Genomic DNA, 26,287 nt, shown 5'->3' with positions numbered 1-26,287 from the left:
GTAGTCTGGTTCAAAAAAATCTACATGCCTATCAATTTCAATAAATCCTCTGGTCAATAATTAGTAAAAAAACTCTCATTTTAATAAAAAAAAATCACTAAAATTTCTTAGTCCACATTATATCACATATATTTTTTTGATCAAATACCTTTTCACTATTAATTATCATTAAAAAAAAATCCAGAAAAAAAGGCAAAAACAATATTGAGTATTGCTTACTTACCAAACACAGCTAAAAACAATTAGGCCCACGATTAAAAAACAACCATTAATGGCCCCGCTCCTCCAAGAAGATTTAAAAAGTGGACGATCAATTTCCCAAAATACCCTTCATCGCTATTCTAATGTACAGACAAAACCCCGTCTCTTTCGTCCTTTCGACTTCTCCTCTCTGTTTTGCTCTGCCGCCGTCCCGTAACGCTTCTTCCTTGTTAAATTAAAGTCTCTCCGTCAACGTTTAACAAACGCCGTCAAAAACTCTGCTTTTCGGTTTCGGGTTTTGATTGAGTTTCCCTCCACATCTCCTTCCTCGATTCCCGAGTTTTGAAGTATCTCCTCTGTGACTCTGTTTATGGTAAACTCCATTACTCTCTTTTCAATTTCAATAAAATCATTGAAAGTTCCGATTTTTTAGGGTTTTTTAAGTTGGAAGATTAAAGGGGTAGTTTAGTCCTTTTTAATTAAGTCTTTTTATACGACTCACTTCGATGATTACGGATCTGTCAGTAAAGCTCTGACATTTTCATTTTTTTTTTATAGAGAAATTAGTGGCGATCTTGATCTTGTTTGTTTTTCTATTTTTAAAACCATAATCTGGTTTCGTCAAAGCTTAAGAATAGAGAAGATGGTTTTGAATTGTTCTCATCGTGTTAAGTGGTTAAGTAAGACACTAAGACTCTAACTTTACAACACTATCTGCTCTGTTTTGTTGCAAAATGTTTTCATGATTACTGTCTCCTTTAATCAATGTCCCTTTCTATGCGCTGTTTTGCCTTTTGTTTTTTGAACAAAGGAGGAACCTTTTCTTACTCTTATTCTTATCTCTATTAATTTTGATTTCCAGCTGCTGTATTGTAGTGAAGAGCCTTTCCACCTTGTTGTTACCAATGAAGAAGCTTTTCTTTTTCAAATCATCGTCTGGTAATGGAACTGATCATAAACAGCTTCACAAGCAAAAAGATGATCATCAGTTTCAACAACATTTGAATAACAAGTCTCAGAGTAGTGAAGTATCGGATGCTGCAGCGGCTTTTAGACGAAGCCGTTCATTGTCATCTGCAGCTTTTCTCATTGATGGAGCGTCTTCAAATGATGCTACTACTACTACTACTACTACTAGAAGCAGCCAGCATCGACTGCGGAATCATTCGTCACGGTAGTAATATAGACTCTTCTTTCTTGTTTGATATATTGAATTGAACAAATAATTGAATCAAGTTGTTAATTTGTATTGTTTTGAATCAGGTGTTTTACTCCGGAAAGACAAGTTAAAGAATCTGCAAGTTTGTCAACTTGTTCTAGTAATAATGTCTTGGACCGTTACATTGATGGTGAAGAGCATTTAGAACGGAGTAAGCAAAAGAGTGGTTCATCACATAATAGTCTCTCCGGGAGTAGAAGGAGGCTTCCACCGCGAACCCAATCCCCTTCACAATTATCAGATAGTGGCGGCAAAGACAAACGGAAGTCTAAAGGTTTGAGGGATGCATCGGCTCGTTCACTTGCAAGAAGCGTTATTGAGAGACTCTCTCATAATACTCAGGGCAAGTCCAAGGCGTTGAGTTATGAGCCCATCAGAGTACAAGATGTTTGTGGTGGTTACAATGGTAAAACTCTTGACTCAAACTCGGATGTTTTGGCTAATCTTGTTGTTCCACTTGCTGAACATTATGAAGCGGTGAATGAATATTACGCTGATGACCGAGCAGAACAGCAGAAACAGCAGTTTTTCTTACATGGTAAGGACATGTGTATGGGAACTAACGGTGTTTGTAAGGAAGGAGATGTTAGTTCGGAGCTAGAAAGGAGATATAAAGAAGCTGAGAAGAGAGTGAAGTTGCTTTCTGAAGAACTGGAGGAAAAGAAGTTTCTTTCAGACTGCGATTTCGATGTTTCATCTTTGGTTGGGGATATTAGACAAATGGAAGAAGAGAGGGTAGGCTTGGCTTTTGAAGTGTTAAGTCTCTTGCGGTCACAGATGGATGAGAGGGCTTCTACGAGGGAAGAGACCAGACGGGCGAAGACAGATTGGGACTTGCATATAAAGAGACTAGAAAAAGAGAAGAGTGACTTGCAGGTTCAGTTGGAGAAGGAGTTTGATAGAAGGTCAAGTGAGTGGACTTCAAAGCTCGATAGTTTTAAGGTGGAAGAGAAGAGGCTAAGGGAGCGTGTCAGAGAGCTTGCTGAGCATAATGTCTCACTCCAGAGAGAAATATCGACTTTTCATGAAAAGGAAACTGAGCGCATCGATATGATAAGACATTTGGAGGAAACAGTGACGGAGTTGGGAGCAACAGCAGAGGAAATGCGTGAAGAAAATTTGTATCTTATGCAAAACCTCTCCAAGTTACAAGAGAGCTACACTGGTAGTAGTGATGATCTTGATTGTGTAAGAAGAAACTTTGGAGAGAAAGATGTGGAATGCAAGGAGTTACACAAATCTGTTGCAAGATTTCTAAGAACATGCAAGGAACAAGAGAAGACTATTGAGGGTCTTAGAGATGGTCTCTCTGAGGAAATTGAGAAACAACATTCAGAGCATGTGGACAAGAAGCTTCAGATGGAGCAAATAAGGTTGACAGGAGTTGAATTGTCACTTAGAAAGGAGCTAGAATCAATGAAGCTTGAAACTAAATCTCTTCTTCGTGAGAATAACTGTCTGCTGAATCGAGTCAAAAGAAATGGAGAAGAAGCTGACGCGACGACCTTCAAGCTAGATAATGAAATGAAGATGCGAGTATGCCACTTGCAAGACCAAGGGCTATCAATGCTAAATGAGAGCACTCAGCTGTGTTACAAGTTATTGAAGTTCATTAAGGAGAAATTAGCTCAGTTCCCTGAGTCCTATCAATCAGTGAATAATGGATTGAGTGAGCAGTTTCTGATTGAATCTGAGATGAGAGTTCATGGAATAAGGCGTGGAACTGAAAGCTTGAAGAGGAGTTTGCAGACAGTATCAAGTTTATTGCTTGAGAAGTCCAATGATAATTCAGAATCATCTTGCACAACTGCTACTAGGCGTAGTGAGCCAAACAACCAATCGGTGGAGGTGAGTTTTGCCAATACATGATTCATATTTTATCCCTCAATGTGTGCTTATATTATTTCAACATAGGCTTACATGTTTATCTCTGTGCTGACTGATTAGCCTTTTTTTCTAATGTGATTTAGAAATCTCTAAGAGCTGAACTAAGAGCAGAAACTCTAGTCACGAGTTTATTAAGAGAGAAACTGTATTCCAAGGAAGAAGAAATCGAACAGCTGCAAGCAGAAGTAGCAGCTGGAGTACGGGGTAATGAAGTTCTTCAACGTGAAGTCCAGAAAACGTTAGACAACCTTTCAGTAAACAATCATCAACTAAAAGACCTCAAGCTGCAGGTATTTCAGAAGTTTACATTTTTTGTGGCTAGGAGTTTTGTCATAAGGAATGAAAGCTCCATGAGTGTGTGTTCTGATGGATTTGATTTGGACATATCAGATGGTGAAGAAAGACGAAAACATAAATCGGCTTGAAAACAATCTCCAAGAAGCTGCTAAAGACTTGGCTACATTACCAAAAGTGTTGGAGGAAAGAGAAGAGATGTGGAAGGAAGTGAGGGAATGCAGAAAGCAAAACATGGATTTGGAGTCAGAGAAGGAGATGTTGAAGAGCAAGGTAGAGAAACTGGAAGAGGACACACTCTTTAAGGAAGGTCAGATCACAATACTAAAAGACTCGCTTGGAAGCAGGCATTTTGATCTTCTTCTCTCCAGTCCTGAGTTCTCATATAATGATTTCTTAGTCCAATAAGACAACACAATAAATAAAATGTATATATAGTTGTCTGTTTCTCGTATTCTTGTTTCTATCTTTGTTACAAGATACATGCATAAGCGATGGGATTGATTGAGTATGACTCAGCTCTGTTTGCGAGAGCCTCATCTTTTTCTCTAAGCACTTCTCAGGCAAGCTATCTCCGTTTGCATATTCCCCATGACACGGTGGATCCATCAGGTGATGAGTCGGCCGTTTCATGAACATATCGCGAGTTCCCAATGATTGGCTATCCCATCCCCATGGGGTTTGAGGAAGCTGACCTTTTGGTAGCTTGGATATCAAGGAACATATACCGAGAGACAATATCAGCTACCGTAAAGAAATAGAACAAGTGTGAAACTGGGGTGGATTCGTAAAACTCATTTGTTCATTGGCTAAAGTCCATTATGAACTACCAAGTATACGTTTTTGCTTATCAAGCTCAATGATTGGGACTACCCATAAGCTTGAACCAAACAGCTTGAATCACTTTCAAAACAGGCCTCTTTGAACCAAAGTTGACGTCAATGCGCATAAGATGGCTGCTGCTTCTGCCTTTAAGATGGGTCTTAGTTTTGGAAAAGCCTTAGCTCCAAGCCACTTGACCACACCCATTTCTTATATAGAATCCGATCCATCGCATGCAACATATGTTGTATGATTGGATCCTTCCTTCTATGTTGTAGTTCAGCTTGTTTGGAGGTGGTAGCTGCCACTTGGATTTGTAGGATTTTGAGATTGGCTTGTTGTTCCCTTGTGTTTGCTTGCCTTGATCCTTTCCTTACCATCTTAGAGGGGATTCTCCACAATTTCTGGTAAAACCAACTGAGAATTTAATTAAAAAGCATGCATAATTCATACCTAAACTTTCATATTCTCCATAAAAACCAAGAGAAAAAGCTTAATCCGATCCTTTCCTTTAACTCCTCCTCATCATACTGTGGAAACAAGCAGTGCCCTAGATAGATTTTTATGTAGAAATTAAAGGATGAAGGGAAGGAATTTAAAAGAAATGCTAGAGGGGTAGTCCAAATTAGTCTTGCAAAAAGCCATTGAAATAACACATGATTGACTTTCTCCTCTTGTGAATTACACTTTTGGCAGATGAAGAACTTGAAAAGCTATATAAGAAGAAGAAAAAAAAATTAGCAAGCAACCCAAAAATTCTAAAGATATGAAATCAAGTAATTTGAGTGTCACAAAGAAGTACGTACCAAAAGAAATGCCAAAACCTAAAGGGATCCTATATATCAAGTTTGAGTGTACCATATAAGCAATCCTAAGACCCTACAATCACATTGAGCTTGTTACTGAACATGACGATGAGCAATGAGGTTCATCTACGTATATATGCCAAAAAGCTGCGCTTTGGCGATAAGATGCTACTGGGGCTAACGACTTTTGCGAACCAAAGAAATTTGGAACAAAACTAAGGCTGATCCCGATTACCGTGATGATTATGGATTTAACTAGGGTGTAGGGAGAGAGAAGTTATTAATCAGCGAGAGAGAAGTTCGATGGAAGAAAGAGACGTCGTCGGTTTCTAATACTTTTCAGTTTTCACGAAGGGTTTTATATTTAGCATTTGTGTATTGATAAATGATATACACACAAATAGACATCTATGTAAACAGTTAATTATATGGGTTACTTTATTAGGCAGCTTCTAACTGAAAAGGAAAAACATAGTAATTTATGTATAACACGTAAAAGACATAGTTATTTATTCTAAAACGTATCTATATATATGTTGTCTATAATCTCGAAGTATATGAATATTTTTCTTAGTATCAGATATTCAGATTACGTGAACAAACAACAGTATGGATTAATCATTTTTTGGATAGTTAAACTATTTTCTACAACAGGAATGCTAATTTATTCATCAATTTATTCTTGATTAAGATGGTTATGCTATTGAATTGAGATATACCATCATAGATAACTATTTCTTGGTATCATCAGAGATAGGTACGTTTATTTAACTTATAAATACATAAAAATAGTTATCTATTTAATGTGGGTGAACAAAAAAAAAAAGTTATATATTTAATGTCAGTTTTTAAAAGAAAAAGAAATCGCATTTCTCCAAAAGGTTTGAGAACATATGGCCAATTTGAATGAAAATTATTTATTCTTAATAATTTTTTTTTGGATTAATTAGAAATGGGGGATCTCTGATTTTTTAGGCCAAAAAGAAAAAAAAAAACAAAGAAAAAAGGAAAAAACAATGGTTGACGTTGACCTAGTAGTCCCCGCCGATCTAGTGGAAGAGATCCTCGTTCGTCTTCCGGTAAAATCGATCCTCAAATTCAAATCCGTCTCAAGACAATGGAGATCAATAGTGGAGTCGACGAGCTTCGCGCGGAGGAGGCGGCGAATCATTATGAATACTACGAAGCCGCAAATCCTGGCGGCGGCGACGGCCGGAAACCACGCGACCTTACGGCGGAGATTCAAAGAGGAAGAAGAAGAAGAAGAAGAAGAGGTGGACATGTTCTACTTACACTGCGACGCAGCCGCTACACTACCCTCGCTGACTTGTGACGGTCTTGTTTGCATCCCCGTACCTGGTTCTATCAACGTCTTGAATCCTTCCACCGGAGAATTACTCAGTTTCCCTTCCGGTCCAGATCCAGTCAAAACCGACCGATATGATCGCACCATCTTCGACGGTAACAAATCTATCTCTATCTTATGAATAAATTGTTAATTGAGAGAGAGAGAGATAGATATTGAAATCGAAATCAACCAAATCGCAGATTCATGGTGGGACATTTTTCCTGGATATTGGGCTATGGGATTTGGTAGGGACGAAGTTAATGGGAGCTATAAAGTAGTGAGGATGTTCTTTGATACTAAACAATCTGAGATTCTTGATATCAACATTGGGGAATGGCGGAAACTGCCGAGTCCTCCTCCTTACTATGTGGAAGCTAGAAGGAAGTCTGCATCTGTCAACGGTTCCATCTATTGGTTACACTACGATCTTGGTTGTACCTATTGGATACGAAACAATCCTGATTACAAGATACTAGCTTTGGATCTTCACACGGAAGAGTTTCGTGATGTTCCACCACCACCTACACTTGCGGAGCCAGGCCAGCTAGTGAACCTTCAAGATCGTCTAGCTATAGCCATAGCAAATGCTCCACCTTATTATTGGGAGCTAACGATATAGAGCATGGATGCAGAAGAAGAAACATGGAGCAAGACGTACTGTATTCGTTTGTTCTCTAGGGATCTTTCCCCTAGACTGTGGAGGATGTGGTGCAGGCCTCTGGCGGTTTCCAAGAGAGGTACTCTTTACTTCCATGACAACTTGAACCGCTTGTTCAAGTACTGCCCTCATACAGAGTTGGTCTGTTGCATCTCTTTCGGTGTTCGAGTCATCTCTCCCTTCACTGAGAACTTTTTCCCGCTTCGTCATGTGGATTCTGCCCCGGGGATGAGGACATTTGGATTTCAGCACATAATTCCGGAGTCTTGGATTTCCAAAACGTTGAGACGTATTGATTTGCAGATTCCAAACATCTTGTTTACCTCAACTGTTGCAGCTTTTGTAGTTTTGTTAGCTACTAGGTCTTGATTATTGAATGTCGATAGAGTATTGTCTGGCATGTTGAAACAGAGATTTGCTTCTCTTTGGATTGTGGTATGATAATAGTAAAAATATGACTTTTATTGCTTATGACTTTTATGTTGTCAAGTTCACTAATGGTGGTGGTTCAAACTTTAACATAGTATCTGGTTAAAAAGGAAAGGAAAATGCAGTACCTTGTAAACAAATATTTGGCAGCCACTTTGATAATACAGCCACATACATAGTCTATAAGAGGGAACTCCTACGTATATAAGTTCACAATGTTCATAGAAATAAGCAAAATAGCACTTGAAACATGGTCTTTGCCAGCTGTGAAACTTTTTTCTAGATTTGTTTAGATCCATCGTTTCACCTTTGGCTTGTTTATCGAATGTAGAGTTACATATATATGAACACTTGTTAATTACCTAAAAGAACTGTCATAATTCATAACAACAACTTCCATGAGCAAGTGCGACAAGAGAATGGACAACTTACAACTACTTCAGTAGTACTTTCCATATCTTTCTTATATAAACTACTAAAGACAAAACCGATAGTCCTGCTGATACATAAAGCAATCCAGCACCTGAAGCTACGAGCCATCCAACATTGCTATCCCGGCTTGCAAGGAGTATGGTTAGTGCTGTCATTTGAGTGGCGGTTTTCCACTTGCCCAAGTTATTTACAGCAACAGCCTGCAAGCATCATCGATCAATGCTATGTCATGATTCAGTACGAACGAAAACTAAAAGAAGGCTCTTCAAAGATGGATATTGGTGATTTAAATTACCTCTAAAAGCTTTCCATTTTGAGAAGCAGCCCATTCTCTTACTGCTGACATAGTAATCTACAAATGTATCATATAGTTAATGGCAAATACTGCAAGTGAATGATATTAAGAAATCACAATCAACTTTTGCTACATATCTGACCTCTCTACCAATGATTGCAATAGAAGGTACCGTCAATAACCAAGGAACGGGTCCTAATACAGCAACGTCAATAGGTTTTGTACACAGTAAAATCAATGTAGCTGCGACCATAAGCTGAAAAAAACCAAGACATACATAAATCTGAGATATGTATATCTAGTCCTACATATATCTCTTTTTCCACTATAATCAGAAAGACAAGTCTACACACCTTATCAGCAACTGGATCCAAAAAGGCACCAAAAGCAGAACCTAACTTCATCTGAAAAGTACACAATCTGACCGTTAAAAATTGCAACGTAAAACGTATCGAAGAATGGTATAAAGAAAGAAAGAACCTTGCGGGCAAGATAGCCGTCAAGCCAGTCTGTAATGGCTGCTGCAATGAAAATGCTAGTTGTAGCAGTTGTTCCCCACCAACTATCACAGTAAAACGCTACATCCAAACAAAAGAAATGAACAATTTTGTCAATTACAAAACCAAAAACGTATCTGTGTCTAATGTTGAGCTCAAGACATGATTCTACAGAGCTAGAGAAAGGATCATAATTTCTTGTAGCATTCGAATTCAAAACAAATTGCAGTTAATCAAAAATAAACATACTTGCGACGAGGATTGGAACGGCGGCGACGCGACCAAGTGTTAACACGGTGGGCAATGTAAGAACTTTGGAAGATGATTGATGCGGAGAATTGTAGTCGTCGTCACCATCATCAAGCTGACCGTGACCAGTGAAACTGTTTCTGGAAGAGGAAGTTGTTGGTCTGCCTTGCTCCTCCGACGAAGAGGATGAAGAAAACCAGGAAAGGCGATGGTGGCGACATCTACGAATCGGAAACCTCAGAGCTGTAGGGGAGGAGGAGGAGGAGGAGATAATGCATCTGCGTGAGGAGGAACGGCTAAGAAGAATATGAGCCGGAAAAGAAAAGGTTCGGTTTGGACGTAACGTGCGGCGTAAATTGACATCGACGATTAACGAAGCGAGACCTGATCTGAGCATGGGGAAGAACTTTCTTCTAATTGGATCAATCGAAGAAGAAAAAGATCAAGTGAGATTTGTTTTAGGGGTACTTTGCAAATTCGAAGCAATTGATTGGGGAAGAGACAGAACACAGTGACTTCTGACTTGGAGTTAAAAGGGCAAAACTGACTTTTCAATGTAAAAGCTTTATTTAAACTAGAGGTTATGGAGTTCGAAGAAATTGGGAAGACGGTGTGAAGGTTGAATTAAGTTAAAAGTATATTTGCAAAGGTCAAAAGTTTCGGGGAATATATATGGTAAGTAAAGCAAACAATTAAAGTCTATAATAACGTCCTCACATGCTACAATGATGATCAATTAAGCCCCTATTGGTAACTGGCAAGGGCTGTTACTTATAATTATAATTGTAAGAACTTTAATTTTAAAATTTTAGTTGTAGAGAATTTGGCTATAGATGTTTTGACTGTAAAAACTTTACCTGTTAAAATTTGATTGGTAACAAATACTTTTAAAACTAAAGCTGTTACTTTTATTATTAAAACTAAGTTTTGAACCGCGCCATGCGCGGGTATATTTATATAATTTGTGTTAAAATACTTTTAATATTTTTTTGTCTAATAGCTATACATTGATATTTAATAATAAAATAAATTACTATAGTGTTCTATTTTTATTCAATTTTACATAATTTTTTATAAAATTTTATTAACATTTATTCATGTAATTTTTATTTGAAAAATTTAAATAAAATTAATAGTAGAATTGTATAAAAACATTATAGAAATATGATGTGTCATTTTCTCTTGCTTGCTATTAGAAATATCAAATTTAAAAATGTTAGAATTTTTTATTAGCTTATTAATAAATTTAGAAATATTAGAAATATTTTGACAAAACATTATAAATAACTACTATACTTTATACCAAAAAAAGAAAAAACTACTAAACTACCAATATAAAGTACACATGTGTATTGTGTTCTCTTTTTTTTCTTTTCCTTCGGTGATGATAAGAATATATTAAAGTATAAAAAATAAAAACTTAACAAACCAGATGAGTGGTGTTGCATAAGTCAAATACAGAGAATCAAAAACATCGTCTCTTCACGACTCACCTACGACAATTCACAAGACTGAGTTGAATCCTTACGTTTATCCTGCCCCTGTCTTCTTCTTTTATTTTCTATCCGATATTCGCATCCTAATCCTATGATTGATATTGGTTTGGTGGCAAATACGATTGGTTCGATTAAGGACACGCTAGGGAAATGGGTGAAGTTGGCTGCCGACACTACCAAGAAGGCCGAGGATTAGATAAATGATCATATCAATTAGTAATTGGGATTTCGTTCCACAGCACTGTAAGCTTCTTTTTTCAATATTCTTCTTCTTCTTCCCTTTTGATGAAATGAATTGGGGATTAATTTGATTACTGTCTGTCGGAGAATTTGATAGTATAGGTTATGCCTTTTGGTTAAGTTAGTTGTTCATCCATCTATGCTTCTTTCTTATTAACGCCAGAATCCTGCTTCACGTTCAACCACCGACACAAAATCTAGCCATCACTTGTCATATATATCTGCTCTTCCTTTTGACTTAAGATTGATTCAGAGGTTATGTGTCTTTGGTTTTTATTACTTGCTTTTATGATGAATTAGTCCATAACTCTATATAGAAAGAAATACATTAATCCAAACCAAAACTGAAGTTGATTTCTCCAAAAACATATAAAATGAAATATCGGATCTGGCCTTAATTTCAAGGTAGCCGGTTGTATATTTCCTTGTAGACAATATTTTTTACTGTCTTCTCTGCATCATTACAGGGTTTTAGAATGCTTAAACCTGTAAGAGATGTTACACGTGAGAGCGCCACGTACAGCTGACCATGACTGAAAACTGGTTGAGGCAAAAATAAAGAAGCACTGATTTTAAGCTCCAAGAGTCCCACAAGTATGATTGTTTAATTGATGCTAATACTGTATCAGCTCGAGAACCTTGTGGAAAAACTGGTAGTGTTTGTCTGAACAATAGTAGTAATGCTACAATTATTGATTGCTCTGTTGTTGATTGCCTAAGTGTTGATTGCTAATTAATAGGAAGCCTTTTTATATGAATTTGTATTTTAAGCAGCTAAGCTTTTTTTGCCTTCTTTGTAGTAAGATTATCGATTAGTATTCATCACAACAATGAAATGTTTCTTTCTGTCCTTTGAAGATATATATGAAAGCTCAGGCACCACTATCATCATATCAGAGATGGATGTTTTTGGTGTGGTGATTTAAGATGCAGCCCATTCTATTACTGCTGCTGACAATAGTAGTAATCTACAAATGTATCATATGACATATTCTGCAACTGAATTATATTACCGTCAAAAGAGGTCTTTACTGCAAGAAAGACAAAGTCTACCACACCTTATCCTGCAACTGGATCCAAAACCGCAGAACCTAACTTCATCACACGATTGCAATGTGAAATGCAGGAAAACATATTGGAAGCAGTTAAGGAGATTTTTTACACGACGGGCAGGTGACTTCTCCTGACTTGGATTTTGAAGGGTTAAGGTATATTTTGCAAAGAAGGCCAAAAGTTTCGGGGAATTGATGATAAGTAAAAGAAACAAATAAAGTATGTAATAACGTCCTCACATAATACAATCTCGGACCTTTTTCTTCGTCTCTGTCTCTCTCTCTCTCTCTAGTCTTTACACTGTAGCTTCATCCTCTTTTTCAACTTCAGTCGCGTGTAAATGATGATCAATTAAGTAGTGTTGCTTGCTCTATCGGATCTTCTTCTTCTTCTTCTTCGCTCAGCAACCTTTTTTCAACTCTCTCACCGACTTCACTCGGAGAGATCTCGTTCTCCGCCCGACTAAGTGAATAATGATCGCCGACGCCGTTTCCAAGCCCGTGAATCATCTTTTCGCATCCGACCACAAAAGGTATCGTCTTTAGAGCTTTTATGTTCCGACATTGTCTAGCTCTTTGTGTTTCTGTTTCTACTTTACTACTTTTGAGGAATTTTTTTCCAATTGCGGTTTCTCAGTTAGTCTCTCTGCTCTCGATTTGCTTAGCAAAGTGTTGTCCTTATGATCACTAGTTGAGTATTTGGATGATACTTGATCTTGATTTGCTCTTTTAGTTACTAGAATGAACATTGAACATACATTAATTGTCCCTTCAAAAGTTGATATTTGCTGTTTTAGTACTGAGGAAGTTAAATGTGGTTGGTTTTATGAACAGGGATGCATATGGTTTTTCTGTGAGGCCTCAGCATGTGCAACAATACCGAGAGTATGTTAACATCTACAAGGTTCAAGTGAACTAAACTTAGAATTTCACTTAGTGTTCCTGATCAAATGCTTGAAATATGCAGTGTCGCTGTCACTCGTTTACTTGATCTTTTACCTTAACCATAGATGGGCTCGTTGCTGATAAACTGCAGGGGGAAGAAGAGGAGAGGTCGACCAGGTGGAGCAATTTCCTGAAAGATCATGCAGAATCTGGCGTGTCACCTGTGAATGGATTATCTGAAAATAAGCATGTACATCCAAGTGAGAGTGACAATACAAAACAAGAGGAGTTAAGCAAGGGAGCCGACAGAGAAGATTTGAATACTGAACAGCCAGATTGTGATTTAACTCCTGGAAATGTGAGAGAGGAAGATGAAGTTCCCAATGCAGAGACGAAAGTTCAGTTATGGACCGAGATCAGACCTTCTCTTCAAGCAATTGAGGACTTGATGAGTGTCCGTATCAAAATGAAGGAGGATTCCTCAAATGGCGACCAAGAAGTTCAGAAATTTAATTCTTTACCTTCAACTGGTGGGATCAAATCTTCAAAGGGAGTAACTGAGAATGATTCTGAAGACGAGTTTTTTGATATGGAGAGATCAGATCCATTTCAGGATGGTGCAGATGGTACAAGTGTCTCCAGCATGTCTGCTTCTGCTGATACAGTATCTGCTTGCCCCTGGAAAGAAGAACTTGAAGTCCTTGTTCGTGGCGGTACACCTATGGCTCTGAGGGGTGAGGTAATAAACCTTTGTCATTCTGGATTATTTCCTTCTCTTGTCTATCTTGTTTATCATTTTCCAACTATTAGTATTTACTTCTTATTACAGTATATACTTATTTCCTGCTCAATAATCTGAAAGTATATATACAAATATTCAGCTCTGGCAAGCATTTGTGGGCGTTAAGAAACGTCGGGTCAAGAATTATTACCAAAATCTGCTAGCTGCTGATAGTCTAGGAAACGGCATAGAACAGGAGCACATGCAGCATGCAGATGAGAAAGGTTCAAGTACAGACCCCCTCGCTGTTGTGGAAAAATGGAAAGGACAGATAGAAAAGGTTAGCAACTGTCTTATACTCCAATACTTGATATCAAGCATAGTCTAAACTAGTAATGCAGTGCTGGACTCCCATTGATCATATTTCTGGTCATTTTTCTCAAATGGTTGCTTATTTCAAGTATAGGATTTACCTCGGACATTTCCAGGTCATCCTGCCCTAGATGATGATTTCAGAAATGCTCTGCGGCGGTTGCTAACTGCCTATGCTAGGCATAATCCATCTGTTGGATACTGTCAGGTATTCGGTTATTAAATTCTGTCACTCTTGTATTCTAGTATGGTGACGGTGACATGCTCGCAGAAAAGAACATCTCAGTTATTTGTTATCTTGTATCAATAAATCATGTGCAGGCCATGAATTTCTTCGCTGCACTTTTATTACTTCTGATGCCCGAAGAGAATGCCTTTTGGTATGTTTTGAAACTACTCTCTAACTCCTAATATTGTTTATCAATATAAACCCATTTCGTTGGATCTGTGTGAAGTTCATGTACCTATGAGTTCATTTTCTTTGGTTGAATATTAACCACTGTTAGCTCACTCCTCAAATCTTCTTTTTTAATAAATGTGTAAATTAACTCAGTATCATTTCTGATTTGAAGGTCGCTGATAGGCATCATTGATGACTATTTTAATGATTATTATTCAGAAGAGATGATAGAGTCCCAGGTAAATATTAGTATTTGTTTTTTTTGTATTTTGTACTGCATTTCTATCTTTTTGAGTAGATTAGTGATAGCATCATAATTTTTTTGAGTATTCCCTCAACAATTGAATCATTATTTGTTTGTTCCTGTATATGAAATCTTTTACCAGGTCGACCAACGAGTTCTGGAGGAGTTAATTCGAGAAAGATTCCCTAAATTGGGTTAGTTTTTTCATTGGCTTGTTTCATCGTACCAAAACTTGCAGTTGGTGCTAATGTTCTTTGTGATTTCTGTCTTTCTGCAGTTCATCATCTAGATTATCTTGGAGTTCAGGTGGCTTGTGTTACAGGGCCATGGTTTCTTTCCATCTTCATTAATATGCTTCCGTGGGAAAGTGGTCAGGTTTTAGAAATTGAAATATTATTAATATTCTCTTGCGTTTCTCTTTGCTGTAAATATTCTGAATGTCAGTCTAATATATATTATTCGGTATAACAGTTCTCAGAGTGTGGGATGTGCTTCTATTTGAAGGAAATCGTGTTATGCTTTTCAGAACAGCGCTCGCATTGATGGAATTTTATGGTACTCCTAAACCTAAGTGTCTGTTTGATTTAAGTGATAAGTTTTGTGGACTCTCTGAACATATAGTATTAATCAACGGACTTGCTCTTAATTTCTTATATTTTCCATATCAGGTCCTGCATTGGTTACAACCAAGGACACTGGAGATGCTGTTACTTTGCTACAATCAATGACTGGTTCAACATTTGATAGCAGCCAGCTCGTTTTAACTGCTTCCATGGGTTACCAAAATGTACATGAAAGTAGATTGCAGGAATTAAGAAGCAAACACAGACCAGCTGTGGTAGCTGCATATGAGGAAAGATTAAAGGATCTTCAAGCTTGGAGGGATTCGAAAGACCCTGCAACCAAATTGCATAGTCCTAAGCAAGACCCAAAATCTGTTTTAGTGGATTCTAGCAAAGCCTCATTGTCAAATAGGAGTTTATCTCGTTCCCAATCAGGATTTAGTAATGCAGACGAAGTCTTTATTAACCTAACTGGGAATGGAGAGATAGATTGTATTCAAGATCTTCAAGGACAGGTAATTTGTGTCATCCTTTCTTTTTTGTTGGAGTTAGCACAAGTAATTGCAATGTCAACTTAGAATAATAACAATTGCCTACAATTATTGTAGGTTTTTTGTTTGAAGCGTGAACTCTACAAGTTGCTTGAGGAGAAAAGATCAGCTGTACTAAGGTTAATCTTTTAGCTTTGTATATGAATTTGGATATTGAAGTCACTCGTGAACTTTTATATATCTCCTCATTATCCCTCGATCGTTACCTACCTATGTTATTATAGAGCTGAAGAGTTGGAGGTAGCTCTCATGGAGATGGTCAAACAAGACAATCGGCGTCAACTGAGTGCTAAGGTATTCCCATGTGTGATTTGAAACTCTGTTTCCTAATTGAGCATTTGGTGTACGTTCAGTTGTTTCATATCTATGCTGTCATGGATAAGGAAGATGTTTGTTCATTCTATTTTAAATAGTCTGACTTGTTTAATGCTATTGAACATAAATTTTGGGTAGATTGAGCAGTTAGAGCAAGAGGTGGCAGAGCTTCGAAGAATTGTTTCTGATAAGAGGGAGCAAGAAGGTGCTATGATACAGGTTTGCACTTGCAACTTGTCTACTTGTCAAATTTCTCCCTTCTATTGCAATTCAGTGTATGGTAATTCTAAGACCACTTGAAATTTATGAAGGTCTTGATGCGAATGGAGCAAGAGCATAAAGTAACAGAAGACACACGGAGACTTGCTGAGCAGGATGCAGCAGCTCAGAGAAATGCTGCTGAAGCGCTTCAGGTTAGAAATTTTGCATTAACTACAACTATTGATGACAGTGTGTTGCCTTATCTGTTTCAAAGAGTTTTAACTGCTGCCCTCTATTTTTGGTGTGTGTGTGGTCAAGTAAGTGTCTGATTTATCCAGTGACTTCTCTACTTACTAAAGAAATAGTTACGCCTAATAATTCCTTCTATAAAATTTCGAGCTTGATGGTTCTTCTTTAGCATGATACCTTGTGACATGTTTACTTTATGAGGATATATCTTGCTATCGTTTATTTGTCTCAGTATACACATATTTGAGGGGAAAAGAAGTTATTCTCAGTATGATAATGCTAATGGTGTAGGAAAAGTATGAGGAAGCTGTTGCTGCGCTCGCTGAGATGGAGGAGAGGGCGGTAATGGCAGAGTCCATGTTGGAGGCGACTTTGCAGTATCAATCTGGCCAAGTTAAAGCACATCCTTCACCACGGTCTGTTTCCGTGGCATATATCATGTAAACTTGGTGTAGAAAACAAAACTAGATTTTCCATTTACATTACGTCACCATTTGTTTTCTGAAACTTTTCAGGCAACTGAAGCAAGATTTGCCAGTCATGGTCAGTCTTTAGAACCTTATCCAAGGACCAAGGTAGTCTTCCTCTTTCTCTCATACATTGTATATGACTGCTTCAAGATAAGAGTTTAGTATATGTAACTGCAGATATGGAGTTTCTTTGGTCTTTTTGTTGTGGTCTTCAAAACCAATAGTTAATATATCTTGTTACATCTGAATCTAGTGCTCACATTAACAAGGCCTTTCTGACCTGCGATTGCAGAACACTACTCATGAAAAATCTAAGGAGCAAGTTAACGACGAGAAGCCATCATCAACAGGACAAAACATAAACTGCATAGCAGAAGAAAATGACACAAAGCTCTAAGACACTGCGACACTCCGTAAGGTATATAGTTATACAAATTGCCCATTAGATTCTCCACATAACAAGTAGATATATTGGATTACACAATTTCTTTGGTACGCATATAGAAACAATTTGTTTCAAGTCAACCTCTGTTTGTATGACAAAGAGTTTTCAACTATCTATAGTGGAGCAGAATCCACAAACGAACTTCAACTATATAATATATGTATCAATCAACCATAATGGGACATGTAAGTCTTTTATTATCTACCCTACGCAAATATATGCACGAGGGGATTGCTCGAGCAAAGAATGTAGTACAAGTTGTTGATTCAATCATAAAATATAGAGAGAGATCAAAGAGATATTAGGCCATTGCAGACTCTTTATCGTTTTCAAGGTGTAACGCTCTAAGAAGTTTTGACCATGACTCCGGGATTCCACCAGGTAATTCAAATTCCAACAGCTTCCCGCGCTTCCTGTAAAATTCCTCCACTGGTTGGGTCTGCAAACGAGGAAAAAACATTGTTTGAATCTGTCAAGAGTATATGACTCATGAACGTAGAAAGAAGAAGAAAAAAAGTTACCATTATGTTGTAAATTCGGAGTCTTTCCTTGACGACTTCTTCGGTGTCATCAGCTCGGGTTATAAGCTTTGATTCACAGTTTGGCGGAGGAAGAAGCGGAGGCATATACATTCTAGGACTATCTTTATTATCACCTTTGATATCAATGCACGCAACATTATAGTTAGCACCACACTCGCTGCAAATTCTTCTTCCTAGACATTTCGCAAGTAATGCCTCTTCTCGAAGCTTCAAGTTTATAACCAGATCAATATTAGTCACTCCCTCCAGAATTTCCTACAAGACAACCAATAAAAAAAACAGAAACAGAGAGGATGTCAAAGTTTGTCAACCAACAAACAAAATTTCTATTAGCCGCAGAATTTACAAATTGTCAACAAAAATGCTCACCGCTTGTGTAACAGTTCGTGGAAAACCATCAAGAATGTATCCAGATTCACCCTTCTCTTTGCCAGCTTCGAGTCGTTTTGATAACAAACTAATGATGAATTCGTCAGGAACCAATTTCCCTTGGTTAACAAGCTCCTTTAGCTACACCAGTGCAGCAACAACAATTACAAATATGCTAATCACCTCACAAGAACACATTGTCTCTTATAACATATAATAAGCTCAATGATTCAACCCCTGTTCTAGTTCTACACAAGAGATATATACAACCCCAAAACTCGTTATACGTCCTTGATCATTCTAATACCAAAAGAAATCTCATTTCACATGAAACAAATCTGATCTTAGAACAGCATGTTGATGACGTATGTGGAGACTAGCAAAAAAAAAATTCAACATTTAGACCCCAAAGACATCAAAATGAGGTTTCAGTGAGACCAAAGTAAGACTGACAAATATGCAATAGCAGGGACTTTAGTGAGTAAGAACAGAGATGGAGATTGAACACTGTCTCTCAACAGACACAACCCAAGATTATGCAGCTAGGCTTATAAAATATCATCGAACATCAAAGTTAAAACATCACAGGACTATTGATCTCTCTATGCCTAGATTCAGAATCTCTCTATTGAGAATGATTTTTAACGAAACAGAGCCATACAGCTACAAGGAAACCTAACCTGAGATGAGAGTAATCCAGAAGAGGAGAGCTCATCGCGAACGAGATCACCAGTGGCAATATGAGGAACGCCGAGGAGAGAAGAGAGACGAGAGGCATACGTTCCTTTACCAACACCGGGACATCCAAGAAACACCCAGTGAAAATTTCTGCCTTTGTATGGAGAAGGAGACGGAGACGGAGACGAAGACGAAGACTTCTCGAGCTGTGCCGCAGCCTCCTCGAGATCGATTTTGGGGTCCAGCGAAGGCCCAGAAGAAGAAGAAGAAGAAGAAGAAAGAGACCTAATGAAGAAAGAAGAAAGAGTATTCTTCACCGTCTTCGTCGCCGGTCTAAATAGACGGTGAGATACGGCCATGATTGTTGTCGTATGCTTAACGATTCGTGATTCGTCCCCAGTGTGTCATCAAGGGACCAAAGACGACGAAGAAGACGAAGAACTGTTTTGCTTTTTGGCTCGTGACGAACACGTGTCATGTCTTTTTCCGGTTTGATTAATTAATGGAAAAATTACCGGTTTGGTTTAGGAAATATACATGCCGGGCAAAACCCGTTTAAATTGGGTCTTATTGACCCGTTTCGGGCTTTCTCTCCTTTTGTTAGTTATTTTTTTCTATCAATCTCTCTCTCTTTATCCGGGAACACTCAAAGTTAAACCTAAGTCCGATCGAAAAAAAAAAGTGATCAGTTGCTTTCGAAAATTTCCGACGGCTTGATCAATCTGAACCCTAATGGATCATCCAGAAGATGAAATCCACAACAGCGAGAAACAAGACGACGAGGTTTGATTTGATTTCCAGATTTCGGATGGTTCTTTTGCTCTCGATGAAATCGAAAATTTGATTCCTCATGCTTAATTCGATGTTATTTTTTTTCAGGAAGCTCTTGCTCGGATTGAAGAGATTAAGAAGTCAATTGAAGCTAAAATGACTCTTCGTCAAAATAATCTCAATCCTGAACGACCTGGTTAGTTTCATTGGAATATTTTAGTTTCCTGCTTCTTAATAATAGAGGTGGAATTGAACTATTTGTGGTTTCTCCACTATTCTTAGGATGATTCTATTTATGAATAGAGTTGTTACTGAGACCGAGTCCTCCATCTTTACAGATACGGCATATCTTAGGACTCTTGATTCTAGTATTAAGCGGAATACAGCAGTTATCAAGAAGTTAAAGCAGATTAATGAGGAGTTGCGAGAAGGGTTGATGGATGATCTGCGAGGTGTTAATCTTAGCAAGTTTGTTAGTGAAGCTGTTACTGCCATCTGTGAGGCTAAGCTCAGAAGCTCTGATATTCAAGCTGCTGTTCAGGTTTTGCCTTGCTCTTTCCTATCTTGTTCTTTTGTTTTTTTTTAAGCCCTGCTTTTGCTCTTACCGCTTTCTTTTTTCAGACATGTTCTCTTGTTGTTATCTTGGTTTTTTCTTCGTAAGAAAGTTATCTACTGTTATTGTTAGGATATCATGGATTGGAGTAGATCAGTGACCTTTTTTCTTATGTTATTCGTGCGACTCTCGCCATCAACATGTTTCATTGAGATATTCAGTAGTTGTTATAGATAGTTTCTAAAGCTTTCAAATATTTGGTATGTCAGTTCCCCTATCCCAGTTTAGGTTTCTGTTGAATGATATCTTGTTCTCTTAGTTTAGATGATAGTTGGGTCTCGTTTCAGTTTGTTATTTCTTATGGAGCATATAAAGTAGCATACGGCAGTGCTCTCTGCTCAGAGTTTCGTTTCAAAGCTAACCATCCATTTATTTTGACAGATTTGCTCGCTACTTCATCAGAGGTATAAAGAATTTTCTCCTAGTCTAACACAAGGGCTCTTGAAAGTCTTCTTTCCTGGAAAATCTACCGAAGATTTAGAAGCGGATAAAAACTCAAAGGCCATGAAAAAGCGCAGTACCCTAAAACTTCTTCTGGAGCTTTACTATGTTGGAGTAATTGAAGATAGTAACATCTTTATTAATATTATTAAGGATCTTACCAGTGTTGAACAACTGAAAGACAGAGATACGACCCAAACAAATCTGACACTTCTTGCCAGTTTTGCTCGGCAAGGAAGAGTTTTTCTGGGGCTTCCTATTTCTGGACTAGACGAAGATGTAAGTAGGTTTGGAGATCAACTTAATCTGTACCTCCATATTTTTCGTTACTTGGCTAAATGTGACTAATGTTTACTCTAGTTTTTCAAGGGTCTCGGCGTAACTGCTGATCAGAAAAAGAGTTTTAAGAAAGCTTTCAACACATATTATGATGCTCTTGCAGATCTCCTTCAGTCTGAACACAAGGTTAGATCCCCAATCGTTTGCCATGTGCTTATGTGCAGGAACTTTTTATCGATATTTTTCTTGCCTGAATATGTTATATTTCCTCCTTTTCTTTTTCTTTTGCATGTTGCTAGTTTTCCCTTTTTCTGTAGTATCTTTCTAACAGTTTTTTTGTTTTTAACAGTTACTTCACCAAATGGAGAAGGACAATGCGAAACTGGTAAATGCTAAAGGGGAGCTTAGTGAAGACAGTGCATCTTCGTATGAAAAGCTGAGGAAATCATATGACCATCTCTATCGAAATATCTCATCGTAAGTTGACCATTCGTATAAATCTACTAGGTTTTCTTGTTCTTGTTGGGTCTAACTGTTATGGACTTACTTGCAGAAAACCTTGGAAATATGTCATAATTATAATCATTTAATCGATATGTATGTTGTGACATGTGCTTACCGATTCACTGGAAACCTTATAATATTTCTGAATTGAAGTTTGGAAGTCATTTAGATATATGGTGTTTATCCTTTCCTCCCACATCTTTGACTTGAATGGATATCTGGCACATGAATATCTACAGTTTCAACATTCACAGCTTAATAAATATTGGTTTGGAGACAAACTCAGTTGCTTAAGCATTCTCATCTAATTCCATATACCCTGCATAATTTGTTATGAATTTTTTATGTCCTGTTGCAGTTTGGCCGAATCACTTGATATGCAGCCTCCTCTTATGCCAGAGGATGGTACAACTAGGCTCACAGCAGGGGACGAAGCCTCACCCTCTGGTGCTGTAAAAGATACATCTGCCCCAGAACCTATTTGGGACGACGAAGACACTAAGACATTTTACGAGTGCTTACCTGATCTGAGGTCAGCTCCTACTTATGTTCCTACCAAACAAAGATATGGGAAAATGTGTAGTTGTCAAGTGGCATTCAGAAAGCGTTTAATTTTCTTAGAAGAGTCTTGACTATCTGGCTTTGTATTGCGTTTACTTTTTCTTTTAGTTTTCAATTGCTTATGTCTGATGCATTGTTTCTCTAGGGCATTTGTTCCCGCAGTATTATTGGGAGAAGCAGAATCCAAATCAAGCGAGCAATCTGCTAAAGCAAAAGATAAATCATCTGTAAGTGGGTGACATTCTACATTGTATTCTGTCCTCTTGATTTCTTAAGATATTGGAAGAAATCAATTGTTGTTGCTATGTGAGATCGTGCATGGTTTTCCATTTTGATATACTATAAAGGACACTTGGTCGGTAATCATCACTGAATTGGTCACCTTGGAATGACATGATATGCTTGTTGACAGATTTCGAGCTGCATATTTGTTCATTGTGAAAAACTAACTTATCGTTTTATAGAAAGCCTACATGTTTGATTTAATGCTTTATTGGGATTGATTGAAGGAGTCTAGCTCTGATATTGTCGAAAGTCAACAAACAACTGAAGACACAATAACAGAGGTTCCTGCTGATTCTGGTAGTATGGCTGATGGATCAAATACTGAGCAGCCAAAAGAGAAGGAAGAAGTAGAGAAGGAAAAGGCTAAAGATACTAAGAAGGAAAAAGGGAAAGAAAAGGATAGTGAGAAAAAATTGGAAAATGAGAAGGAGAAAGGTAAGAGTCTTGACGTGGCAAACTTCGAAAGATTGTTACAACGACTACCTGGTTGCGTAAGCCGTGATCTTATTGACCAATTAACGGTAAGAGTCCGTGAAATGGTTTTCTATTTGATGTTGTTTCTGCTGAACCTTTTTCTCCGTTGTTTATATCTATGGTTTTATTTCCAGGTGGAATATTGTTATTTGAATTCCAAGACAAACAGAAAAAAACTTGTCAAAGCGTTATTTAATGTCCCTAGGACATCTCTGGAGTTGCTAGGATACTATTCGCGTATGGTTGCAACACTAGCAACGTGCATGAAGGATATCCCGTCTATGCTTGTGCAGATGTTGGAGGACGAGTTTAATTCTCTGGTCCATAAAAAGGTTAGCTAGATCTATTGCATTGTTGTCAATAAGAAGTAAGTAATTTTACTTTCAATACATTTGATTATGACTGCACTTTTAACCTTTGAGCATGGGTGAAGTCAGTTTACTCTGCTGATGTGAATACCTCTGTTCTCAGCTTCACTCCCAATATTTCCTTATAAACAGTGTTCAAATGTGGTGATGCCCATCTGATGTAGTTGCAAATTTAATTTTGTGCAGGACCAAATGAATATCGAAACAAAAATCCGAAACATCAGATTTATTGGAGAACTCTGCAAGTTTAAAATTGTACCTGCTGGACTTGTATTCAGTTGTTTAAAGGTATAACTGCTCAACCCAATATGCGTTCTATAGAGAGATGTTTTTTTCCTGAATTCTCTGAACTTATGGTAAATACGTTTCAATTAATATATTAAGTAAGTCACTTGAATCCTCTTACCGGACAGATTCTAATCTCGTTGGTGTGAGCCATCGAACTCTATAAATCTTCACTTCCCCTTTTTTTTTGCAGGCTTGCTTAGATGAATTTACTCATCATAACATTGATGTTGCTTGCCATCTTCTGGAGACATGTGGCCGTTTCCTTTATCGATCTCCCGAAACCTCACTCAGGATGACAAATATGCTGGACATATTGATGCGCCTGAAAAATGTCAAGAATTTAGATCCTCGCCAAAGCACTCTTATAGAAAATGCCTACTACCTTTGTAAACCTCCTGAAAGATCAGCAAGAATTTCTAAAGTTCGTCCACCATTGCATCAGGTACTCCGACTTCCATGTCTTTTATCTTTCGAATAATTTTCATTGTTCAATTGTATTGGCGATTTTTTTTTCTTATACTTTTATTAAAATTCTGCAGTATATTCGAAAACTGCTATTCTCGGATCTTGATAAAGAATCCATTGTGAACGTTCTGAAGCAACTGCGGAAGCTGCCTTGGAGTGAATGTGAGCAATACATCTTAAAGTGCTTTATGAAGATTCACAAGGGAAAGTATGGTCAGATTCACTTAATTGCTTCCTTGACTTCTGGTTTGAGCCGCCATCATGATGAGTTTGCAGTGGCTGTTGTTGATGAGGTATCTTTTTCCACTGTATCTAATAGACTAATACATATGGCGTTAAATCCGCAACAATTTATAGGTCTATGATGCTAAACTCCCTTCTTTTAGTCAATAGAAATGAAAATTGCAGTCTAAGTTGAAATAGAATTGCTTCTTATGTGAAATTTGACGTGTCAGTAAAGCCTAAAATAAGCTTGCTGTGAAAATTGCTAGGAGGAACATGCCTATAGGTTTGGAGACCATGTTGTTTGAAATCAGGACAGTGTATAAGATACTCTCGCATCATTTAATTTGATCTTTGGTGTATTTTCTGAAGTAACGTGGTACATTGTTTTCTCTTGAAGGTCCTGGAGGAGATAAGGGTTGGGCTTGAGTTGAATGAATATGGGGCACAACAGAAGCGACTAGCCCATATGAGATTTTTAGGGGAGCTGTACAATTATGAGCACGTAGATTCATCTGTGATATTCGAGACGCTTTATTTAACTCTTTTATATGGTCATGATACTTCAGAGGTACGTTAACCTAAGACTCTTCCAGAGTTCAGCCCTCTATTAGAATTTACATGTCTTTGTGTGGTTTGGCATTTAAAAATTTATAATTATGTCTCTTCTCGTCTTTATCCAAAACAAAAATGTCTCTTCTCGTGCTTACGTTCTTTTGTATTCCTCATGATATACAAATGTAGAATACTATGCTGTAAAACTGATTATGTCGACATAAACTGTGGAATGATTGAAACCAGAAGTCATGTTTATCCTACAGAGAGAGTTAAACTGCTGGTTTTATCTTAGGGAAAGGCTATGTGTCGCTCACTTAANCCACTGTATCTAATAGACTAATACATATGGCGTTAAATCCGCAACAATTTATAGGTCTATGATGCTAAACTCCCTTCTTTTAGTCAATAGAAATGAAAATTGCAGTCTAAGTTGAAATAGAATTGCTTCTTATGTGAAATTTGACGTGTCAGTAAAGCCTAAAATAAGCTTGCTGTGAAAATTGCTAGGAGGAACATGCCTATAGGTTTGGAGACCATGTTGTTTGAAATCAGGACAGTGTATAAGATACTCTCGCATCATTTAATTTGATCTTTGGTGTATTTTCTGAAGTAACGTGGTACATTGTTTTCTCTTGAAGGTCCTGGAGGAGATAAGGGTTGGGCTTGAGTTGAATGAATATGGGGCACAACAGAAGCGACTAGCCCATATGAGATTTTTAGGGGAGCTGTACAATTATGAGCACGTAGATTCATCTGTGATATTCGAGACGCTTTATTTAACTCTTTTATATGGTCATGATACTTCAGAGGTACGTTAACCTAAGACTCTTCCAGAGTTCAGCCCTCTATTAGAATTTACATGTCTTTGTGTGGTTTGGCATTTAAAAATTTATAATTATGTCTCTTCTCGTCTTTATCCAAAACAAAAATGTCTCTTCTCGTGCTTACGTTCTTTTGTATTCCTCATGATATACAAATGTAGAATACTATGCTGTAAAACTGATTATGTCGACATAAACTGTGGAATGATTGAAACCAGAAGTCATGTTTATCCTACAGAGAGAGTTAAACTGCTGGTTTTATCTTAGGGAAAGGCTATGTGTCGCTCACTTAATTTTAGTCTTTCTCTTCCACTGATTGATTGTTGCGTATACTGTTATGATGTTAGCAAGAGGTGCTGGATCCACCAGAAGATTTTTTCCGTATCAGGATGGTTATCATTCTTCTGGAAACCTGTGGGCACTACTTTGATCGAGGTTCATCAAAGAAAAGGCTTGATCAATTTTTGATACACTTCCAGAGATACATACTCAGCAAGGGTCACCTTCCCCTGGATATTGAATTTGACTTGCAGGTTAGTCTTAATTAATATTGTACACTATCATATAGGGGCATGAGATTAGTTTCTTTTGTAGAAATTATCCAATTTCCATGTAAAGGTGCAGGCTATCTGTACCAAATAATGTGTCTTAACTTCTGTCTCAATGCAGGATCTATTTGCCAATTTGAGACCCAGTATGACCCGTTA

At 37.6% G+C, this 26,287-nt stretch overlaps 6 protein-coding genes across 8 annotated transcripts in view; 4 read left to right on the top strand and 2 right to left on the bottom strand.

Moving 5' to 3' along the window:
- On the top strand, nt 294–4,191 carry LOC104792748 (girdin-like). 3 transcript variants are annotated; one of them, XM_010518968.2, is made up of 5 exons: nt 294–574; nt 1,078–1,375; nt 1,465–3,268; nt 3,391–3,597; nt 3,698–4,191. In XM_010518968.2, exons 2-5 carry the CDS (start codon nt 1,107–1,109, stop codon nt 4,007–4,009), a joined length of 2,592 nt encoding a protein of 863 aa, XP_010517270.1. In that variant the 5' UTR covers nt 294–574; nt 1,078–1,106; the 3' UTR covers nt 4,010–4,191. The 3 variants fall into 3 exon arrangements, with proteins under 3 accessions (XP_010517270.1, XP_010517268.1, XP_010517269.1); XM_010518966.2 differs by having other exon boundaries at nt 1,064–1,375; nt 3,698–4,190; XM_010518967.2 differs by lacking the exon at nt 294–574 and adding an exon at nt 717–881 and having other exon boundaries at nt 1,064–1,375.
- On the top strand, nt 6,177–7,707 carry LOC104792747 (F-box/kelch-repeat protein At2g43270-like). Its single transcript, XM_010518965.2, has 2 exons — nt 6,177–6,690; nt 6,778–7,707. The coding sequence occupies exons 1-2, from the start codon at nt 6,246–6,248 to the stop codon at nt 7,194–7,196; spliced, it is 864 nt and encodes a 287-aa protein (XP_010517267.1). The 5' UTR covers nt 6,177–6,245; the 3' UTR covers nt 7,197–7,707.
- LOC104792746 (CDP-diacylglycerol--glycerol-3-phosphate 3-phosphatidyltransferase 1, chloroplastic) lies at nt 7,916–9,671 on the bottom strand. The gene is made up of 6 exons (XM_010518964.2): nt 9,138–9,671; nt 8,872–8,969; nt 8,745–8,795; nt 8,534–8,647; nt 8,392–8,448; nt 7,916–8,296 (listed from the first exon to the last, which is right to left on the bottom strand). Exons 1-6 carry the CDS (start codon nt 9,532–9,534, stop codon nt 8,099–8,101), a joined length of 915 nt encoding a protein of 304 aa, XP_010517266.1. The 5' UTR covers nt 9,535–9,671; the 3' UTR covers nt 7,916–8,098.
- On the top strand, nt 10,547–17,541 carry LOC104792744 (TBC1 domain family member 8B-like). The gene is made up of 19 exons (XM_019246993.1): nt 10,547–10,876; nt 11,341–12,458; nt 12,760–12,829; nt 12,962–13,549; nt 13,692–13,871; nt 13,998–14,111; nt 14,225–14,283; nt 14,476–14,542; nt 14,690–14,741; nt 14,825–14,917; nt 15,019–15,102; nt 15,216–15,625; nt 15,719–15,780; nt 15,886–15,955; nt 16,115–16,195; nt 16,288–16,389; nt 16,718–16,842; nt 16,942–17,001; nt 17,189–17,541. Exons 2-18 carry the CDS (start codon nt 12,400–12,402, stop codon nt 16,979–16,981), a joined length of 2,256 nt encoding a protein of 751 aa, XP_019102538.1. The 5' UTR covers nt 10,547–10,876; nt 11,341–12,399; the 3' UTR covers nt 16,982–17,001; nt 17,189–17,541.
- LOC104792745 (probable adenylate kinase 6, chloroplastic) lies at nt 17,452–19,358 on the bottom strand. The gene is made up of 4 exons (XM_010518963.2): nt 18,933–19,358; nt 18,253–18,393; nt 17,863–18,138; nt 17,452–17,780 (listed from the first exon to the last, which is right to left on the bottom strand). Exons 1-4 carry the CDS (start codon nt 19,287–19,289, stop codon nt 17,643–17,645), a joined length of 912 nt encoding a protein of 303 aa, XP_010517265.1. The 5' UTR covers nt 19,290–19,358; the 3' UTR covers nt 17,452–17,642.
- LOC104792743 (regulator of nonsense transcripts UPF2) overlaps nt 19,548–26,287 on the top strand; it is a 14,952-nt gene continuing 8,212 nt past the window's right edge. Inside the window, exons 1-16 of the mRNA XM_010518960.2 lie at nt 19,548–19,713; nt 19,810–19,897; nt 20,040–20,242; nt 20,696–21,034; nt 21,116–21,220; nt 21,384–21,511; nt 21,897–22,070; nt 22,245–22,326; nt 22,609–22,905; nt 22,993–23,190; nt 23,413–23,514; nt 23,705–23,956; nt 24,054–24,272; nt 24,602–24,772; nt 25,928–26,113; nt 26,250–26,271. Of these exons, the coding sequence (XP_010517262.1) occupies nt 19,663–19,713; nt 19,810–19,897; nt 20,040–20,242; nt 20,696–21,034; nt 21,116–21,220; nt 21,384–21,511; nt 21,897–22,070; nt 22,245–22,326; nt 22,609–22,905; nt 22,993–23,190; nt 23,413–23,514; nt 23,705–23,956; nt 24,054–24,272; nt 24,602–24,772; nt 25,928–26,113; nt 26,250–26,271 (2,617 nt within the window). The 5' untranslated portion in view covers nt 19,548–19,662. The remainder of the gene's footprint in view (nt 19,714–19,809; nt 19,898–20,039; nt 20,243–20,695; nt 21,035–21,115; nt 21,221–21,383; nt 21,512–21,896; nt 22,071–22,244; nt 22,327–22,608; nt 22,906–22,992; nt 23,191–23,412; nt 23,515–23,704; nt 23,957–24,053; nt 24,273–24,601; nt 24,773–25,927; nt 26,114–26,249; nt 26,272–26,287) is intronic.

Source organism: Camelina sativa, chromosome 6 (assembly GCF_000633955.1).
Source record: "Camelina sativa cultivar DH55 chromosome 6, Cs, whole genome shotgun sequence".
Classification (NCBI taxonomy): domain Eukaryota; kingdom Viridiplantae; phylum Streptophyta; class Magnoliopsida; order Brassicales; family Brassicaceae; genus Camelina; species Camelina sativa.
This window is presented reverse-complemented; position numbering and strand designations above follow the sequence as displayed.

Coding starts and splice junctions, on each gene's coding strand:
- LOC104792745 (XM_010518963.2), bottom strand. CDS start 19,289: ATGGCCGTATCTCACCGTCTATTTAGACCGGCGACGAAGACGGTGAAG. Junction 18,394..18,932: donor CTGGATTACTCTCATCTCAG/GTTAGGTTTCCT, acceptor GCACTGGTGTAG/CTAAAGGAGCTTGTTAACCA. Junction 18,139..18,252: donor CACGAACTGTTACACAAGCG/GTGAGCATTTTT, acceptor GTTGTCTTGTAG/GAAATTCTGGAGGGAGTGAC.
- LOC104792746 (XM_010518964.2), bottom strand. CDS start 9,534: ATGCTCAGATCAGGTCTCGCTTCGTTAATCGTCGATGTCAATTTACGC. Junction 8,970..9,137: donor CGTTCCAATCCTCGTCGCAA/GTATGTTTATTT, acceptor GTTTGGATGTAG/CGTTTTACTGTGATAGTTGG. Junction 8,449..8,533: donor TTGCAATCATTGGTAGAGAG/GTCAGATATGTA, acceptor ATACATTTGTAG/ATTACTATGTCAGCAGTAAG.
- LOC104792747 (XM_010518965.2), top strand. CDS start 6,246: ATGGTTGACGTTGACCTAGTAGTCCCCGCCGATCTAGTGGAAGAGATC. Junction 6,691..6,777: donor TGATCGCACCATCTTCGACG/GTAACAAATCTA, acceptor ACCAAATCGCAG/ATTCATGGTGGGACATTTTT.
- LOC104792744 (XM_019246993.1), top strand. CDS start 12,400: ATGATCGCCGACGCCGTTTCCAAGCCCGTGAATCATCTTTTCGCATCC. Junction 12,459..12,759: donor TTCGCATCCGACCACAAAAG/GTATCGTCTTTA, acceptor TTTTATGAACAG/GGATGCATATGGTTTTTCTG. Junction 15,626..15,718: donor TTCAAGATCTTCAAGGACAG/GTAATTTGTGTC, acceptor CAATTATTGTAG/GTTTTTTGTTTGAAGCGTGA.
- LOC104792748 (XM_010518968.2), top strand. CDS start 1,107: ATGAAGAAGCTTTTCTTTTTCAAATCATCGTCTGGTAATGGAACTGAT. Junction 1,376..1,464: donor CTGCGGAATCATTCGTCACG/GTAGTAATATAG, acceptor GTTTTGAATCAG/GTGTTTTACTCCGGAAAGAC. Junction 3,598..3,697: donor TAAAAGACCTCAAGCTGCAG/GTATTTCAGAAG, acceptor TGGACATATCAG/ATGGTGAAGAAAGACGAAAA.